The sequence below is a fragment of the Nomascus leucogenys genome, chromosome 4 (assembly GCF_006542625.1).
Source record: "Nomascus leucogenys isolate Asia chromosome 4, Asia_NLE_v1, whole genome shotgun sequence".
Taxonomy (NCBI): Eukaryota; Metazoa; Chordata; class Mammalia; order Primates; family Hylobatidae; genus Nomascus; species Nomascus leucogenys.
In genome coordinates, this window is record NC_044384.1 from 99,029,818 (window position 1) to 99,050,085 (window position 20,268).

The window sequence follows — 20,268 nt, forward strand, 5'->3', positions numbered from 1 at the left end:
TTCCATATGGCTGGGGAGGCCTTAACAATCACAGCAGATGGTGAAGGGGAAGCAAGACACGTCTTACATGGCAGCAGGCAAAAGAGTGTGTGCAGGGGGACTGCCCTTTATAAAACTGTCAGATCTCGTGAGACTTACTCGCTATCATGAGAACCACATGGGAAAAACCCGCCCCCATGATTCAGTTAACCTCCCACCGGGTCCCTCCCAGGACACGTGGGGATTATGGGAGATACAATTCAAGATGAGATTTGGGTGGGGACACAGCCAAACCATACTTTTGGAGGACGAGGTGGACAAATTGCCTGAACTCAGAAGTTTGAGACGGGCCTGAGAAGTTTCGAGATGGCGAGGCTCCTGTGTGTGCTGCGGCATGACCTTCACTCCACGCGATCAGCTTCCAGGTCTCATTGGACACATTTTGAGTTAATTCTTGTATATGGCATGATGAAGTAAAGCTCCAACTTCATTGTGTATGTGGCTGTCCTTTTGTCCCATCACCATGTGTTGCAAAGACTATTTTTTCACCTTGTTAAAAATCAGTTGACTATAGACACATGGGCTTATTTCTGGACTCTCATTTCTATTCCGCGGATCTATATATCTATCCTTATGCCACTACCACACTTTGCTTACTGTTACTTTGGAGTAAGATTTGAAATCAGGAAGGGTGAGTCTTCCACTATTATTCTTTCTCAAGATTGTTTTGGTTATTCTGGGTCCCTTGCAATTACATATGAATTTTAGAATTTGCTTGTCAGTTTCCACAAAGAAGCCAGCTGTCTTAAAGAAATTAAGAAAGAAAAGTATGTTCGTAAATTTTGTTGTTGTAACTCTATCATTTCTGGATCTCTTTATTTGTTCCTTTGGATTCAACTTTCCATGTGGAGTCATTTCTGTAGCCTAATACAGCTTTGCTCCCACTTACCTCCTTTGTTTTGTTATTGGCAAATATATTATATTTCTATATGTTATAGGCTCAACAATATATACATTTTTTAAAATTGTAATAAAATGGAGATAAAATATACCATTTTAGCCATTTTAAAGCATACAGTTCAGTGGTATTAAGTACATTCACATTGTTGTACAACACTCACCACCATCTATCATCAGAACTTTTTTCATGTTGCAAAACTGAAATTCTACACCTATTTAACAATAGTTCCCCATTTCCTGCCCCCACCAGCCCCTGGCAACCACCCATCTACTTTCTGTCTCTCTGAATTTGACTATCCTAAGCATTTGCACAAAGCCGAGACATAAAAAGTAAAACTGGCCCACAAAGAAAGCTCCATGCTCAGATGCTTTACTGGTGAATTCTTCCAACCATCTAAGAAAGAAAGAACACCAATCCTGCACAAAGTCTTCCAGAATACTTTAAGAGGAGATACTTCCCACCTTATCCACAAAACCAGCACAACTCCGACATCAAAACTCAAGAAGGACACTACAGGAGAAAATATCAGATCAATATCTCTCATGAACAGAGTTGAAAAAAAACTTTAATCATCTGGATTTTGTTAAAGATTTTCGAATGAATGTTCATAAGGGATATTCATATGCATTTCTCTTTTCCTGTAGTGTCCCTGTCTGGCCCCAGCACCAGGGCATTGTCAGCGGCCTCATAAAATGAACCAGGAATTACCCCTTCCTCCTCAACTGTCTGGAAAAGTTTGAGAAGGATTGGCATCAGTTCCTCTCCAAATGTTTGGTAGAATCACCAGCAAAGCCATCAGGTCTAGGACCTTTCCTTTTTGGGAGTTTGTTGATGATTGATTCATTCTCCTTACACTAGTTATGGGTCTATTCAGATTTTCTATTTCTTTGTGATTCAGTCTCAGTAGGTTTTATGTTTCTAGGAATGTGTCCATTTCATCTAGGTTTATGCAACTTGTTGGCATACAATTGTTCATAGTTCTCTTACGATTCTTTTTTATTTTATTTATTTTTGAGACGGAGTCTCGCTCCATCACCAAGCTGGAGTGCAGTGGCGCAATTTCAGCTCACTGCAATCTCTGCCTCCCGGTTTCAAGTGATTCTCCTGCCTCAGCTTCCCAAGTAGCTGGAATTACGGGCACACGCCACCACACCCAGCTAATTTTTGCATTTTTAGTAGAGATGGGGTTTCACCATGTTGACCAGGAGGTCTTGATCTCCTGACCTTGTGATCCGCCCACCTTAGCTTCCCAAAGTGTTGGGATTACAGGCATGAGCCACCATGCCCAGCCAATTCTTTTTATTTCTGTAGAGCTGGTAGTAATGCATCCATTTTAATTTCTTATTTTGGTAATTTGAGTCTTTTTATTTTTTATTTTTTGGCTAGTCAAGTGAAGCAATCTTTTTTTTTTTTTTGAGATGGAGTCTTGCTCAGCCGCCCAGGCTAGAGTGCAGTGGCATGATTTCGGCTCACTGCAACCACCGTCTCCCGGGTTCAAGTGATTCTCCCATCTCAGCCTCCCAAGTAGCTGGGATTATAGGCAACTGCCATCATGCCTGGCTAATTTTTGTATTTTAGTAGAGATGGGGTTTCACCATGTTGGCCAGTCTGGTCTTGAACTCCTGACCTCAGGTGATCCACCCGCCTTGGCCTTCCAAAGTGCTAGGATTACAGGTTTGAGCCACCATGCCCGCCCTTTTTTTTTTTTAATTTAAAATATTTGAAACAGGGTTTCGTTCCATCCCTCAGGCTGGAGTGCAGTATCGGGGGGAACCTGCCCCCAATATTTCAACGTAGGTTCTTTCTATTTTCCGTAAGTGTCGGCCAGCTGAGAAATAGAAAGAGTACAAAGAGAGGAATTTTACAGCTGGGCCTCTGGGGGTGACATCACATATCGGTAGGACTGTGATGCCCACCTGAGCCTTAAAACCAGCAAGTTTTTATTAAGGATTTCAAAAGGGGAGGGGGTGTACAAACAAGGAGTAGGTCAAAAAGATCACATGCTTCAAAGGGCAAAAGGCAGAACAAATATCACATGCTTCTGAGGAAACAGGACAAGGGCAAAGTCAGAACTACTGATAAGGATCTATGTTCAGCTGTGCACATATTGTCTTGATAAACATCTTAAACAACAGAAAACATGGTTCGAGAGCAGAGAACCGGTCTGACCACAAATTTACCAGGGCGGAGTTTTTTCCCCACCCTAACAAGCCTGAGGGTACTGCAGGAGACCAGGGCATATTTCAGTCCTTATCTCAACTGCATAAGACAGACACTCCCAGAGCAGCCGTTTATAGACCTCCCCCCCAGGAATGCATTCCTTCCCCAGGGTATTAATTATTAATATTCCTTGCTAGGAAAATAATTTAGCGATATCTTCCCTACTTGCACGTCCGTTTAGAGGCTCTCTGCAAGAAGAAAAATATGGCTCTATTTTGCCCACCCCCTCAGGCAGTCAGACCTTATGGTTCTCTTCCCTTGTTCCCTGAAAATCGCTGTTACTCTGTTCTTTTTTAAGGTGCATTGATTTCATATTGTTCAAACACACATGTTTTACAATCAATTTGTACAGTTAACACAATTATCATGGTGGTCCTGAGGTGACTTACATCCTCAGCTTACAAAGATAACAGGATTAAGAGATTAAAGTAAAACAGTATAAGAAATTATGAAAGTATTATTTGGGAACTGATAAATGTCCATGAAATCTTCACAATTTATGTTCCTCTGCTGCAGCTCCAGCCGGTCCCTCTGTTCAGAGTCCCTGACTTCCCGCAACAGTGCAGTGGTGCAATTTTGGCTCGCTGCAACCTCTACCTCCCAGGCTCAAGTGATCCTCCCACCTCAGTCTCTAGAATAGCTGGGACTACAGGTGTGGGGCACCATGTGCGCTAATTATTTTTGTACATTTTGTAGAGATGGGCTTTCACTGTGTTCCCCAGGCTGGTCTTGAACTCTTGGGCTCAAGTGATCTGCCTGTGTCAGACTCCTAAAGTACTGGGGTTACAGGTGTGAGTTACCATGCCTGGCACCTTAATTTTTTAAATTTTTTGTAGAAACAAGGTCTGTCTATATTGCCCAGGCTGGTCTTGAACTCCTGACCTCATGCAATCCTCTCATCTATGTCTCCCAAAGTGCTGGGATTACAGTCTTTAGCCACCGTGCCCAGCCCAAGATCTTTCTTTTTTTTTTTTTTTTTTTTTTTTTTTGAGACGGAGTATCGCTCTGTCGCCCAGGTTGGAGTGCAGTGGCTCAATCTCGGCTCACTGCAAGCTCCGCCTCCCGGGTTCACGCCATTCTCCTGCCTCAGCCTCTCCGAGTAGCTGGGACTACAGGCGCCCGCCACCACGCCCGGCTAATTTTTTGTATTTTTTAGTAGAGACGGGGTTTCACCGTGGTCTCGATCTCCTGACCTCGTGATCCGCCCGCCTCGGCCTCCCAAAGTGCTGGGATTACAAGCGTGAGCCACCGCGCCCGGCCAGATCTTTCTTTTTTAATGTAAGTGTTTACAGCTATAAATTCCCCCCTTAGCACTGCTTTTGCTGAATTCCAAAAGTTTCAGTATATTGTTTTTTATTTTCATTTGTCTCTAAGTATTTTCTAATTTTCCTTTTGATTTCTTCTTTGATTCATTGGTGATTTAAGAGTGTGTTATTTAGACTGGACACAGTGGCTTATGCCTGTAATCCCAGCACTTTGGGAGGCTGAAGTGGGTGGATCACTTGAGGTCAGGAGTTCACACCAGCCTGTCCAACCTGTGAAACCCTGTCTCTACTAAAAATACAAAAATTAGCTGGTTGTGGTGTTGGGCACCTGTGATCCCAGCTATTCAAGAGGCTGAGGCAGAATTGCTTGAACCTGGGAGGTGGAGGTTGGCGTGAGCAGAGATCACATTACCACACTCCAGCCTGGGTGACTCCATCTCAAAAACAAAAAGTGTTATTTGGTTCCCACAAATTTGGGAATTTTAGTTTTCCTAGTTACTGATTTCTAACTTCATCCCACTGTGGTTGGAGAAGATATTCTGTGTGCTATCTTTTTTTTAAAATCTATTGAGACAATTTGTGGTCTGTAGTATGGTCTGTCCTGGAGAATGACCCATGTGCACTTGAGAAGAATGCCTATTGTTAGGTAAAGAATTTTAGATGTAGGTCAGGCATGGTGGCTCATGCCTGTAATCCCAGCATTTTGGGAGGCTGAGGCTGGTGGATTACCCAAGGTCAGGAGTTCGAGACCAGCCTGACCAACATGGTGAAACTCCATCTCTACTAAAAATACAAAATTAGCTGGGCGTGGTGGTGCACACCTGTAATCTCAGCTACCAGAGAGGCTGAGGCAGGAGAATCGCTTGAACCCAGGAGGCAGAGGTGGTGGTGAGCTAAGATCGAGCCATTGCACTCTAGCCTGGGCAACAAGAGTGAAACTCTGTCTCAAAAAAAAAAAAAAAAGAGTTTTAGATGCCTGTTAGATCTAGTTGGTTTACTGCATTGTTTAAGTCCTCTTATTTATTTATTTGAGACAGAGTCTTGCTCTTTTTAAATTTTTTTTTTTTTTAAATTATTTATTTGAGACGGAGTCTCGCTCTGTTGCCCAGGCTGGAGTGCAGTGGTGCCATCTCAGCTCACTGCAACCTCCACCTCCCAGGTGCAAGCAGTTCTCTGCCTCAGCCTTCGAGTAGCTGCCACTACAGGCACCCACCACCACGCCCAGCTAATTTTTGTATTTTTAGTAGAGATGGGGTTTCACCATCTTGGCCAGGCAGGTCTTGAACTCCTGACTTTGTGATCCACCCACCTCAGCCTCCCAAAGTTCTGGGATTACAGGCGTGAGCCACTGTGCCCAGCCAAGTCCTCTATTTTTTTTTTGAGATGGAGTCTCGCTCCGTCACCCAGGCTGGAGTGCAATGGCGTGATCTGGGCTCACTGCAAGCTCCACCTCCTGGATTCACAGCATTCTCCTGCCTCAGCCTCCCGAGTAGCTGGGACTACAGGTGCCCGCCACCACGCCTAGCTAATTTTTTTTGTATTTTTAGTAGAGATGGAGTTTCACCGTGTTAGCCAGGATGGTGTTGATCTCCTGAGCTTGTGATCTGCCTGCCTCGGCCTCCCAAAGTGCTGGGATTATAGGTGTGAGCCACCACGCCTGGCCCCAAGTCCTCCATTTTCTTAATTATCTTCTGCCAGGTTGTTCTATCCATTACTGAGAGTGGGGTATTGAAGTCTGCAACTATTAGTCATGGTTTGTTTTTTACACCTAAAAACAAACCATCAATATCCTCACTTGTACATTTAGGTGCATAAATGTTAATAATTGTTCTAATCTTCTTGCTGTATATGTCTCCTTTTTTGTCTCTTATAACCTTTTTTTAATTTAAAGACTATTTTGTCTGATATTTGTAAAGCCATCCCTAATCTCCTTTGGTTACAATTTATGTGGAATATTTTTTTTCAAAATTTTTACTTGCAATCTTTTTGTGTCTTTAGATCTAGAGTCTCTTATAGATAGCATATAGGTGGATTCTGTGTTTTTTTAAATCCATTCTGCCAATTTCTATCTTTGGAGAGTTTAATCCATTTACATTTAAAGTAATTATTGATAAGGAGGGACTTATGTTATTTTACTAATTTATGTTCTGTATGCATTATAGTTTTTTAATTCCTTATTTGCTGCAGTACTGTCTTCTTTTGTGTTTAGTTGATTTTTTTTGTAGTGAAAAATTTTAATATAATATGTAACATGTCCTGTAACTGTTTTCTCTGTGGTTACCATGGAGATTATATTTAACGTCCTAAAATTATAATACTCTAGTTTGAATTTATGCCAGCTTAACTTCAATAACATACAAAAACTGTACCCTTTTAACAGCTCTGCCCCAACTCCTTCTAGTTATTGATGTCACAAAAGTATATCTTTGTACATTATATGTTTTTTTTTTTGAGACAGAGGCTTGCTCTGTTGCCCAGGCTGGAGTGCAGTGATGCAGTCTCGGCTCACTGCAAGCTCTGCCTCATGGGTTCATGCCTCAGCCTCCCAAGTAGCTGGGACTACAGGCACCCACCACCATGCCCGGCTAATTTTTTTTTGTATTTTTAGTAGAGACGGGGTTTCACCATGTTAGCCAGGATGGTCTCGATCTCCTGACCTCGTGATCCACCCGCCTCGGCCTCCCAAAGTGCTGGGATTACAGGCGTGAGCCACAGCGCCCGGCCTGTGCATTATATGTTTAAAAACGGGATCTAAAAATTGTTTTTTTAAAATGCATTAGTCTCTTAAATTATATGGAAAGCAAAATGTGGAATTGCAAACCAAAGTTACAGTAATATTAGCTTTTAGTCTAATTGTTTTGTAATGTATTAGCCTCTTAAATCTTGTAGAAAGCAAAAAAAAGAAATTACAAACAACTGTTACTATAATACTAGCTTTTATAGTTGCCCATCTGTTTACCTTTACCAAAGAGATTTCTTTTACAAATATATTTTTATTGTTAATCAACAAATCGTAATTGTACATATTTATAGAGTACAATGTGATGTCCTGATATATATATACAATGTGGTTTGATTAAATCAAGCTAATAAACATATCTGTCACCTCAAGTATTTATCATTTTGTTGTGATGAGGACATTTGAAATTCTGTTAGCAATTTTGAAATATGTAATACGTTATTATTAAATGTAGCCACCACGTTGTGCAGTGTATCTCAAAATACTTACTCCTGCTGTATAACTGAAGCTTATACGTATTTGGTGCAGTTAATGGTGCCCTTCATTTCTCTGAGTCTCTGTTCATTTTTCATTTTAGTTTTTTCTCCGTTATTTGGATTGCATAATTTCTATTGGTCTGTCCCCAAGCTTGCTAATTGTTCTGCCAGTGTAAGTACGCTGTTGAGCCTCTCTAGTGAATTTTTCTTTTCAGTTATTGTACTTTTTAGCTCTAGAATTTCCATTTGGGTCTTTTAATTAATAATTTTTTTCTGTTTCTTAATATTCTCTATTTGATATGACACTGTCATTATACCTTCCTTTACTTTTTAAATTATGGTTTCCCTTCGTTCTTTGAACATATTTATAATGGCTACTTTGAAATCTTTTTTTTTTTTCTTTTTTTGAGACAGAGTCTCAATCTGTCACCCAGGCTGGAGTGCAGTGGCACGATCTTCGCTCACTACAACCTCCGCCTCCCAGGTTCAAGCGATTCTCCTGCCTCAGCCTCCCGAGTAAGTGGGACTACAGGTGCATGCCACCACACCTGGCTAATTTTTGTATTTTTAGTAGAGACGGGGTTTCACCATATTGGTCAGGCTGGTCTTGTACTCCTAACCTTGTGATCTGCCCACCTCGGCCTCCCAAAGTGCTGGGATTACAGGCGTGAGCCACCGTGCCCTGCGTACTTTGAAATCTTTGTCTGTTGAATCTAACATCTGGCCGCTTTCACAGGCAGTTTCTCTTGTTTGCTTTTTTCCAGCATATGTGTCATACTATCCTATTTCTTTGCATTTCTTACAACTTTTTACTGGAAGCTGGACATTTTAGATAATGCATTGTTTCACTCGGTATTGGCCCCCTTGGGGATTGTTATATACTTATTTATTTGTATAGTAACTGGCTGGATTTGTATTTATTTATTTATTTTTTGAGGTGGAGTCTTGGTCTGTTGCCAGGCTGAAGGGCAATGGCACGATCTTGGCTCACCGTAACTTCCAACTCTGGTTCAAGTGATTCTCCTGCCTCAGCCTCCCGAGTAGCTGGGACTACAGGCACATGTCACCCCGCCCAGCTAATTTTTGTATTTTTAATAGAGACGGGGTTTCATCATGTTGGCCAGGATGGTCTCGATCTTCTGACCTCATGATCCGCCCCCCTCGGCCTCCTAAAGTGTTGGGATTACAGGTGTGAGCCACCGTTCCTGGACTGAGTTGTTTTAGTAAGTCTGTCTCCTTCCTCTTTCCCTTCCCTGTAGTATAAAGCCCCTGATGTTGCCCATCCATGCGTGCGGCCTTGGGTGCTAACAGTTACCTTGGAATGTCTATAGTTGTACAAGGGCTTTCTTTACTCTCTTTCCCTGACTTCACCTAACTTTTAAGACCCTATAGTTTCTGGCTGATTGCTTTATTGTTTTCAACAATGCCATGGGGCATACATCACTCCACAGACTGATCTGATTAAATTTGGACTCTTTTGACAGGATTGCTCGCAATGTCAGTATCTGAGATTTTTTTCTGACCCCAAGAGGCCTCCTCCCAGCTTTGTAATCCTCTCTGCAAACTAGCCCAGCCTATAGTTTAGTTTACATCTCCAATGAATTGGCTTATCTCCTCCCAGTTGCCTTTCTACTGCTGTGTCTGAAACACAGGTTCAGTTGCTTGCCGCTTGCAGAGTCCAATTAACAAGAGCAAGGTCTGGTATAAAGTGACTTTTTATTCCAAAGCTTAGCTTAGGGGAAGTAGAGGATTTTTGCCTTTAAGGGTACTCCTCCTTTGGAGCAGAAAGCAAGCACTTTTAAAGGGGGCGTAGGCCAGGTGCGGTGGCGCACCCCTGTATGCCCAGCACTTTGGGAAGCCAAGGCGGGCAGATCACCTGAGGTTGGGAGTTCGAGACCAGCTTGACCAACATGGAGAAACCCTGTCTCTACTGAAAATACAAAATTAGCCAGGCGTGGCCGGGTGCGGTGGCTCACGCTTGTAATCCCAGCACTTTGGGAGGCCGAGGCGGGCGGATCACAAGGTCAGGAGATCGAGACCACGGTGAAACCCTGTCTCTACTAAAAATACAAAAAAAATTAGCCGGGCGTGGTGGCGGGTGCCTGTAGTCCCAGCTACTCGGAGAGGCTGAGGCAGGAGAATGGCGTGAACCCGGGAGGCGGAGCTTGCAGTGAGCCGAGATTGCGCCACCGCACTCCAGCCTGGGTGACAGAGCAAGACTCCGTCTCAAAAAAAAAAAAAAAAAAAAAAAAAATTAGCCAGGCGTGGTGGCGCATGCCTATTATCCCAGCTACTTGGGAGGCTGAGACAGGAGAATCACTTGAGCCCAGGAAGTGGAGGTCGCGGTCGGTGAGCCGAGATTGTGCCATTGCACTCCAGCCTGGGCAACGAGAGCGGAACTCCATCTCAAAAAAAAGGGCCTAACATGAATGGGACATGGCGGGTTGGGGGGAAGCGAGCAGTTGTAGGGGTCTGCGTGCTAGCTTGGTGGCTTATCTACCAGGTGATCAAGGTGGTGACTGCTGGTTTCTTTGTGGGCAGGCATTGGGTTGTGAATCTACTGTTATCTCTCGAGACAACCTCCTAGTGGGTAAGAAAGAGTTCTGCTCTGGAGCTTCTAAGCACATAGTTGAACTACCCCTGTAGGGAGTGTCTGATGAAGAGAAGGTAAAAGGCTATAATTGTATTTCCTTTTTTTTTTTTTTTTGAGACGGACGGAGTCTTACTCTGTCGCCCAGGCTAGAGTGCAGTGGCATGATCTCGGCTCACTGCAACCTCTACCTCCCGGGTTCAAGCGATTCTCTTGCCTCATCCTCCCAAGTAGCTGGGATTGCAGGCATCTGCCACCATGCCTGGCTAATTTTTTTATTTTTAATAGAGACAGTGTTTCGCCATGTTGGCCAGGCTGGTCTCAAACTCCTGACCTTAGGTAATCAACCTGCCTCGGCCTCCCAGAGAGTGCTGGGATTACAGGCATGAGCCACAATGCCCAGCCTATAATTGTATTTCTAAAGAGCTAAGTAGGAAGTGGGAAAAAGGAGGAAAAGAAGAGAGAGAAAATAAAGAATTTTAAAATAATTAAATAATTGAGGCCAGGTACAGTAGCTCATGCCTGTAATCCCAGCACCTTGGGAGGCTGAGGTGGGCAGGTCACTTGAGGTCAAGAGTTTGAGACCAGCCTGGCCAACATGACGAAACTCCGTCTCTACTAAAAATACAAAAATTAGCCTGGTGTGGTGGCATACGCTCCCAGCTACTAGGGAGGCTGAGGCATGGGAATTGCTTGAACCCGGGGGGCAGAGGTTGCAGTAAGCTGAGATTGTGCCACTGCACTCCAGCCTGGACGACAGAGTGAGACTGTCTCAAAGAATAATAATAATAAGCCGGGTGTGGTGGCTCATGCCTGTAATCCCAGCACTTTGGGAGGCCGAGGCAGGTGGATCACGAGGTCAGGAGATCGAGACCATTCTGGCTAACATGGTGAAACCCCGTCTCTACTAAAAATACAAAAAAAATTAGCCAGGTGTGGTGGCGGGCACCTGTAGTCCCAGCTACTTGGGAAGCTGAGGCAGGAGAATGGCATGAACCTGGGAGGCAGATCTTGCAGTGAGCTGAAATCGTGCCACTGCACTCCAGCCTAGGTGACTGAGCAAGACTCTGTCTCAAAAAAAAAAAAAAAAAAATAATAATAATTTAATTAAAGTGGAGGTACTCAGTTATACTTCCACTCTTTTTGAAAGCACTCTGAGGCTGGAACTCCATATTCTGTTCCAAATGAAGTCAGTTCATTTAGGAAGAGATTTGGTGCTCTGTTTTATGGCCTGTTTCTATTCCCAAGCAAAGTTTGTGAGGATGGCTATGGAGCTGTGGGTGGAGACAATGGCACTCTTCCGAGTGATACCCCCACTTTAGAAACTTAGCACTCGGTTTTGGAGGGAGATGGGCAGTAGCCTCTGGTCTTCTTGGCATACTTCTTGGCATTTCACTAACATGGAATCTTCACTTTATGGTCTGGGGAAGAGGTGATTTGGGGCCCCATAATTTTTTTTTTGAGATGGAGTCTTGCTTTGTCACTCAGGCTGTAGTGCAGAGGCGCGATCTCAGCTCACTGCAACCTCTGCTTGCTGGATTCAAGTGATTCTCCTACCTCAGCCTCCCAAGTAGCTGAGATTATAGGCACTCACCACCACACCCAGCCAATTTTTGTATTTTTAGTAGAGATGCAGTTTCACCATGTTGGCCAGGCTGGGTCTCAAACTCCTGACCTCAAGTGATCCACCCATCTCGGTCTCCCAAAGTGCTGGGATTGCAGGTGTGAGCCAACACACCTGGCCTGGGCCCCATAATTTTTAGCAGTCCTGTACCCAAAGTAGAACCTACATCCTAGTACCCTGGGCTAGGTGGAAGAAGGGAGCTCCCACTTCTTGCCTGCACCCTCCTGAAATGTAGCCTCAACAACAGGCAGCAGGATGAGATCTGCCAATGTCCTGCCCTCCCAAGAAGATAACCTTTCAACTGGAAGTTGCAGGGAAACAAAGGCCTGTGTTCTTGCCTTCACTGGCCTGGAGTAGAATTTTTGTCTCACTTAGGTGGGGTGGAGAAAGGTGGCAGTTGGTCATGATTCTCATAGCACTGACTCTTAACGTTCTTAGCAAAGTTTAGATTTTCTCAAATAAATGTTTCTTCTGTCAAAAGACAAAATTATAACACATTTTGTTTAAAGATCTCAATTGGGTTTATTGTGATTCTAGCATTGGGCAACACTTCATTCTATAAAATAGAAAAAGTGTTCTAATGAGTGAAGCAGAGGAGATTGGCTTTATAGACAGAAAAGGGGTTGGATAAAGAAGAAAAAAAGAACAAAAAGTGGATTGGTCTCAGTTAATAGGGTTGCTCCAGAAAAAAAGTGGATTGGTCATTTTAGGGTGGGGACACGGAGACAGAATAATGGAAAAATAAGCTGATTGGTTAACATCAGGTTACTGCAGATGAAAGATTAAAACAGAGAGCTTCATACGACGTCAGTTGAAACTGGCCTCTTTGGGAAATTAGGCTGTTACCTCTTTCATTCTCTCGATTTCTTGAAAGGCCAGATGACAGCTCAATTTCGGTTTGGTGAGCATGAGTGACTCCATTATGATTTTTAGTCTGGACAGTTGGGCCTAGTGTTACGAGATCTTTGGGGTGTCACTTTTCTGGCCAGAAACGTCTGTGGCTGATGGCGCCTTTGCCTGAGTTTTACTTGGGCCCACTGGGCTTGTTCTGCCCATGGCCTGGCATTGCACTATATTACCAGCCTGTATCCCATGCCTGCCAAGGGAGAGTCAGGCATGGAGCGGTGAGGGGTGTGGGAGTGAGCATGGGGTCCAGCTACTGTGCAGTCAGACACGCTAGTTGCTGCAGCGGGGCGGGCAGCTCCAGGTGCTGGCATGGGTACTGGTCCTCTGCGAAGCTACGGCCAGACCAGGTGCACCTCAAGCAGCTTCCACTGCTGGCACCGGGGAACACTGGGGAAGCTTGGAGATGCCAGGGACCACAGTGCCCCAAAGAGGAAGTCACAGCCCTGGCTTGGGGAGCTCCCAGGTCTGGGCTCCTTGAAGGGCCACAGCTCTTCTCTCCTCTTCACATGCAACGTGGTGAGAAAGAGGCATGTTTCAGCTCCTAACATGTTTGTTTACAGTTCTTTTAGCCTCACCATTCATGGGTCCCGAGGTCTTGTCCTGTGACCAGGAAGAGGTATGCGGACAAGTGAAGGGTAAGCAAGAGGAAGAGGAGTTTCTTTGAGAGAACAGTTCAGGCTGGACGTGGTGGCTCATGCCTGTAATCCCAACACTTTGGGAGGCCGAGGTGGGTAGATCACGAGGTCAGGAGTTCAACACCAGCCTGGCCAACATGGTGAAATCCCGTCTCTACTAAAAATACCAAAAAAAATTCACTGGGCCTGATGGCATGTGCCTGTAATCCCAGCTACGGGGCAGGCTGAGGCAAGAGAATCGCTTGAACCCAGGAGGCAGAGGTTGCAGTGAGCCATGATTGCGCCACTGCACTACAGCCTGGGTGACAGAGCAAGGCTCCGTCTCAGAAAAAAAGGGAGAACAGCTCAGAGGAGATCCACAGGGGGCATCTCCTTTCCATAGACAGGATATCTCATGGAGTATTCAGCCCCACTCATCTTGATGAGTATTGAGCTCTCAGCAGAGAGGGTAGCTCCTCCCTGCAGCTGGCCGTCCCATTGTTCTGCTCTGGCTGAGCCCAGGGCTTTTAGGGGGCTTAAATGGGAGGAAGTACCTGCCGACTGGTCCATGGATAGGCCCAGAAAAGGCACCACAAGTTCCCACTCTGGTCTATGGGACTAGCAGCCTGGTCCCCAGCCTTCGCACCCTCCCTGGCCCAAAGGTGGGGCCTCACCGGGGACCTGCCCCCTTCTGCCCAGTAGCCTGTCTGCCTCCTGCTCGGGCCCAGGCTGCTCATGCCACGGTACACGTGCAGGCCAGTGCCAAGCTGCCCTCCGCTCCTGCTCAGCTTACTCTCTCCATCCTGCGCTTGTTGGAGCCCAAAGTCCGGAGGGGGACAAAGTGGCAGGGTGCTGGTGTGTCATTGCTGCCCCAAACATGCGCAGACCTGGCCGGGCTTTGACCGTGCCTGGGCTTACCCCACTCTGAGATTGGAGCTGGGGGTGGGGGTAATAGGGAGAGGCCAGGTAGTGGGAACAGACACCCCCGAGCCTGCGGGGACAGTTGGGGCCGCTCGGGCCTGGCTCTGCCTTGGGGCACCTCTCTGCCTGCCCCTTTGCGCCCGACCATGCTGCTCCCCCACCGGCAGGTGACAGCCTGGCCCCATCCTAGCAACCTCCAGGGCAGTGGGCTCTGGGCGGGGCTCCCAGGGGCGGCTCTGGGGACTGTCTGCTACCTCCCCTCGCCCTCCCCACAGCTGTAGCAGGTGTCCGGAGTGGTGGAGGATCCGGATCTGGGGGCAGGTCCTGACCATGCGAAGGTGGGCGTGGCCTGGTCAGCTGCTTCAGGGGTACAGATGCCAGTGGTGCCACTGCTCTTCTGCAGCTGCTCCTGCCATCACCGCTCACACCTCCCTGCTGCTGCCAGCGCGATGGTAGCGGCTGCTCCGGATGGCCCGCGACTGCCATCAGTGGTGCAGGAGTTCAGTCCAAAACAATAGCCTCCTATAATTTTTATTTAAAAATTCGAATGTCATTTTCTCTTAGCACCATTTCCAGAGACTTTGGTTTTTTTGAGTTGCTCTGTAGCCTGGGCTGAAGTGCAGTGGCATGATCACGGCTCACTGCAGTCTCTGCCTCCCCAGCTGAAGTCATTCTCCCACCTCAGCCTCCCAAGTACCTAGGACTACAGGTGCACACCACCACACCTGGCTAATTTTTTGTAGTCTTTGTAGAGACAAAGTTTCACCCTGTTGCCTAGGCTGGTCTTGAACTCCTGAGCTCAAGGGATCAGCCCGCTTTGGCCTTGCAAAGTGCTGGAATTACAGATGTGAACCACGGTACCTGGCCACTGAGGGTGGTGGGAGGTTTACAGAGCTCCTTATGGTGTCATGCTGGATGTGGAACCAAACAGGATTACATTTTATATTTAATTGTATGTTTTTTTAAATTTGAAACATTTCCTCACTTTGTTTTTCCTGACTTTGACTTTTTTTTTTTTTTTTTTTTGAGAGGGAGTTTTGCTCTTGTTGCCCAGGCTGGAGTGCAATGGTGCGATCTTGGCTCACCGCAACCTCCGCCTCCCGGGTTCAAGCGATTCTCCTGCCTCAGCCTTCCGAGTAGCTGGGATTACAGGCATGCGCCACCACGCCCGGCTAATTTTGTATTTTTAGTAGAGATGGGGTTTCTCCATGTTGGTCAGGCTGGTCTCAAACTCCCGACCTCAGGTGATCTGCCTGCCTTGGCCTCCCAAAGTGCTGGGATTACAGGCGTGAGCTACTATGCCTGGCTGACTTTGACATTTTTGAGGAGTAAGGGCCATATGTTTATTTTATTTTTTGCAGCATAGAATAATTTATTGCAAAAGAAAAATAATATTTTGAAAGTTAAGTGCAGAATAGGCAGTACACCCTGAGAGAGAGAGGATTCAGGGCAGGCTGCTCAGAAGGATGAGACAGCCTGGGCTGTGTGTTTTATAAAATGTCCCTTGGTTTGGATTTTTCCGATGTTTTTTCATGAATAGATTTAGGTTATACATTTTTGGCAGGAATACCATAGAAGTGATATGCCCTCAGTGCATTGTTTCAGGAGGTTCACAGTATCTGTTTAACATACTAGGTGTTATTTTAATTTTGAACAGTTCTTTCCACAAGCATACATTGAATGTCACATAGTACTTTTTTTATTACTGGTCAGGTTGAATTTTATGTATGCTAATGATATGGAAGGGGGACGGAAGTACTGGGTAAGGGAGGGCGTGGCCTCTGGCTAGGGCTCCACCCTCAGATCTGTGCCCATGGACCTAGGCGAGAACAGGCACTGCTGGTTTGTGCCCAAATGTTGCATTTCCCAAGACCACCCTGGCCTGCCACTCCCCCATCCTGTGCCTATAAAACCCCCCCGAGACCCTCGCAGGAACACAGATAAGAGGTTGGATGTTGAGAGGAACACATTGGCAGAAGAAGACACAAGCAGCTGGACATTGAGAGGACATCGAGGGGAGCATGCCAGCGGAAGAGCACACTGACAGATGCCAGCATGCCAGCAAGCCATCGACCAGCAGAACGAGGTGGAGTTTGGCCAGGGTAGCTGGAGGAGAACCGTGTCCGCTGAGCGGCCAGACTCCAGGGGAAAACCATCTCCCTTCATCTGTAGGTTCCCGCATCTGCTGAGAGCTACTTTCACTCAATAAAACCTTGCAGTCATTCTCCAAGCCCACGTGTGATCTGATTCTTCCGGTACACCAAGGCAAGAACCCTGGGGTACAGAAAGCCCTCTGTCCTTGTGATAGGGCAAGGGTCTAATTGAGCTAACACAAGCTGCCTACAGATGGCTAAACTAAAAGAGCACCTTGTAACACACGCCCACTGGGGCTTCAGCTGTAAACATTCACTGCTAGACACTACCATGGGGTCGGAGCCCCAAAGCCTGCCTGTCTGTATGGTCCCCTAGAGGTTTGAGCAGTGGGGCACTGAAGAAGCGAGCCACACCCCCATCGCACGCCCTGCAGGAGGGACAAGGGAACTTTTCCCATTTCACTAAGTGGTTATTTATATGATTATTTTGTAAATATATGGGATTTACATTTACATACATATATAAATGAATTTGCTGAATTATCTATGAAATTGATTTTGTTTTAAGAACTCTTTATATACGAATGCTATTAATCCTTTGGCATGAATGTTGCAAATGTTTTCCCTAGTTTATTGTTTGCTCTTTAATTTCTTATGACTTTTCAAAACATCTTGAAGTTTAAAATTTTTATGTAAACTGAACTATTAGTATTTTCCTGTATGGTTTCCACCTTGGATGTCATGCTTAGAAAAGCCCTTCCTCTAAGATTACAGAAATATTTTTTCCTACTACATACTGATTTTCTTTTTGTTTCTCAAACAGGTACGTTTGCAGGAGCACATGGGTGAAAAGTATACAACTTACAGTGTGAAAGCTCGCCAGTTGAAATTTTTTGAAGAAAACATGAATTTTTGAGCATTTGTCCTAATCTGCTGCCAGAATTAAAGACCTATTTTTAGAGGTGTTTGGCTTAAAAAACAAGGGCAAACAGTCATTTGGAAGCCATTCACCACTGTTTTATATCTCTTTTTTATATCTCTTTGGGGTTTTCCTACAGAAAAGAAATTGGACAGAACAGAATATGAAGCAGGATCACGAAAGAAAAAAAACTTTGGCTTTCATATTCTCTTTATGAGGACAAATCTGTTGTTTGTTTGTTTGTTTACTGAGCCTTAATCCACCAAGTTTATATTTAGAATTTTATTTTTTTAAGGTACTAATTAACTTAAACACAGAGCTATAAAATGCTGGATTGAAAATTTTATATTGTAATGTAGAGATAAAAGCAATAGGAGAAACATGACATAATATGTCATCATAATTCCTGCTAGTGTTAATAACCTTAAGGAGTAGTTGATAAATTATAAAATTTTAAAAAGTCAATTCACAGTTCTAGAAATAGATTTAAAGAATATGAAGTTCTATCTAGTACTTGAGCACCTGAATTTCTTTTCTACACATTGATGGACTTTTAATAGTCTCATTTAATGTAAACCTCATCTAGAGTATATACAAATTAAAACTGAGACACATTGGCTTTGTAAATCAGTATGTTTTTACATAATGGTTTTGTTAGATTTATTTTTCCATCAGTGAAAACATTTCTTAAACACAAATTTCATTTCCATTTAAGCAATTTGTAAGCAAAGTCCAGGTCCATTTAGTTTTTGGATATATTTAATGTTTGTCTCCTGAAGTTTGTCTTCATGTACTCTAAGATATTAGCTGTCTTTCCATGTTTTAAATGTATGATTATATAGCACATATTTTATTAGTTGTTTAATAAGAGGTGATACCCATCTAGGAAAGAAATTTTATGAAGTTAAATACAAGTCTTGAATAGTACATTTTCACTTCTGTATTCGAGGGACTCTAAAAATAAATATTGCTCCAGAAATGTTTTCAGGTGGTTTTTTTTGAGACAGCGTTTCACTCTGTCAGTCAGGCTGGAGTGCAGTGGCATGATCTCAACTCACTGCAGCCTCCACTTCTGGGGCTCAAGTGATACTCCTGCCTGAGCCTCCCTAGTAGCTGAGACCACAGGCGTGTGCCACCACACCTGGCTAGTTTTTGTATTTTTTGTGGAGACAGGGTTACACCATATTGCCCAGGCTGATCTCGAACTCCTGGGCTCAAGCAATCCATTCACCTCAGCCTCCCAAAGTGCCAGGATTACAGGCATGAGCCACTGTGCCCAGCCCTGTTTTCAGTTTCTATAACTAAAAATATATCTTTGAAAATTATACACACTCACAGAAATACTCTAATGAAATGTTTCCTTTACAGCCACTTAACCAATTTTTTTTTTGAGACAGTCTCGCTCTGTCACCCGGGCCGAAGTGCAGTGGCGTGATCTCGGATCACTGCAAGCTCCACCTCCCAGGTTCACTCCATTCTCCTGCCTCATCCTCTCGAGTAGCTGGGACTACAGTTGCCCGCCACCATGCCTGGCTAATTTTTTTGTATTTTTTTAGTAGAGACAGGGTTTCACCGTGTTAGCCAGGATGGTCTCGATCTCCTGACCTCGTGATCCGCCCGCCTCGGCCTCCCAAAGTGGTGGGATTACAGGCGTGAGCCACCGTGCCCGGCACACTTAACAAATTTTTATTTAAGAGTTTACTGTGTGCCAGGTTCTCTGCCAGGAGCTGGGGATATAGTGGTGAATAAAACAATACTTCCTGCCCTTTTACAGTGTTCACAGCCTGGTTTCTGATAACTCTTATTTTCCCTTTGAAGGGTTTGCTAGAACTCAAACTTGCAAAACCATCAAGTCCCAATGCCCAGTTGGGAACAAATCTTTGGCAAACTTGGTATCCTTGAGCTATTCACCTTTCCGTGCATGTTTTGGAAATCTGCATCGTTCTGGAGAGTCATCAGTTTTACTTAATTTTTCTAATGTATTGGTATAAAGTAGATATTTTATTAGAATTAAAGGAATCTCACCCGTATCTTTTTTTTTTTTTTTTTGAGACAGGGTCTTGGTCTGTAACCCAGCCTGGAGTGCAGTGAGGTGATCATAGCTCACTGCAGCCTTGACTTCCTGGGCTTAAGTGATCCTCCCACCTCAGCCCCTCAAGTAGCTAGGACCACAGGCATGCACCACCACACCTGGCTAATTCTTAAAATTTTTTGTGGAGAGGAAGTCTCTTGCCCAGGCTGGTCTAAAACTGCATTCAAGCAGTCCTCCTACCTCGGCCTCCGAAAGTGCTGGGATTATAGGCATGAACCACCACACCTGACTTCCCCCATACTTTCTTATTCCCATGCCGTATATATTTGTTTTGTTTAAACATTGTTTTCTTCCCACTTTTATTGTTTTTACTTGAGTGCTTAATTCATCTTCCTAAATTAATTTAAAAACTCATCTTTAAGACTATGAATTTTCTTCCGAATATACCCTTGGCCACAGTTCAGAGACTTTGATGTGATACTCTTTTAGCATTAGTTCTAAAATGTCAATCATTCTTTTTTTTTCGAGATGGTCTTCTTGTTGCCCAGGCTGGAATACAGTGGTGCGATCTTGGTTCACTGCAGCCTCCACCTCCTGGGTTCAAGTTCCCCTCCCTCAGCCTCCCGAGTGGCTGGGATTACAGGCACATGCCACCATGCCTGGCTTATTTTTGTATTTTTAGTAGAGATGGAGTTTCACCATGTTGGCCAGGTTGGTCTTGAACTCCTGACCTCAGGTGATCTGCCTGCCTTGGCCTCCCTAAATGCTGGGATTACAGGCTTGAGGCACCATGCCTGGCCTAAAGTGTCAGTAATTCTGATTTTGGTTTTCACTTTTAGAAGTTTTGATTTCCATAGACTTATAAAGCTAAGGAAGTTTTATGTCCTTGCTCTGGCTATACTGCAGTGTTACTGAATATCACCTGCAC

General features: G+C 44.7%; 1 protein-coding gene across 2 annotated transcripts in view; it reads left to right on the forward strand.

The window, feature by feature from the left end:
- The window catches only part of NEK4 (NIMA related kinase 4), a 59,986-nt gene extending 40,646 nt beyond the window's left edge, over positions 1–19,340 (forward strand). Inside the window, exon 15 of one of the 2 annotated variants that reach the window (XM_030811624.1) lies at positions 19,127–19,340. In XM_030811624.1, coding sequence (XP_030667484.1) covers positions 19,127–19,210 — 84 coding nt within the window. In that variant the 3' untranslated portion in view covers positions 19,211–19,340. Of the gene's footprint in view, positions 1–17,212; positions 18,292–19,126 lie in introns of those variants that run through there. The other variant, XM_030811623.1, reaches the window with a different exon arrangement.
- Positions 19,341–20,268: the final 928 nt, after the last annotated feature.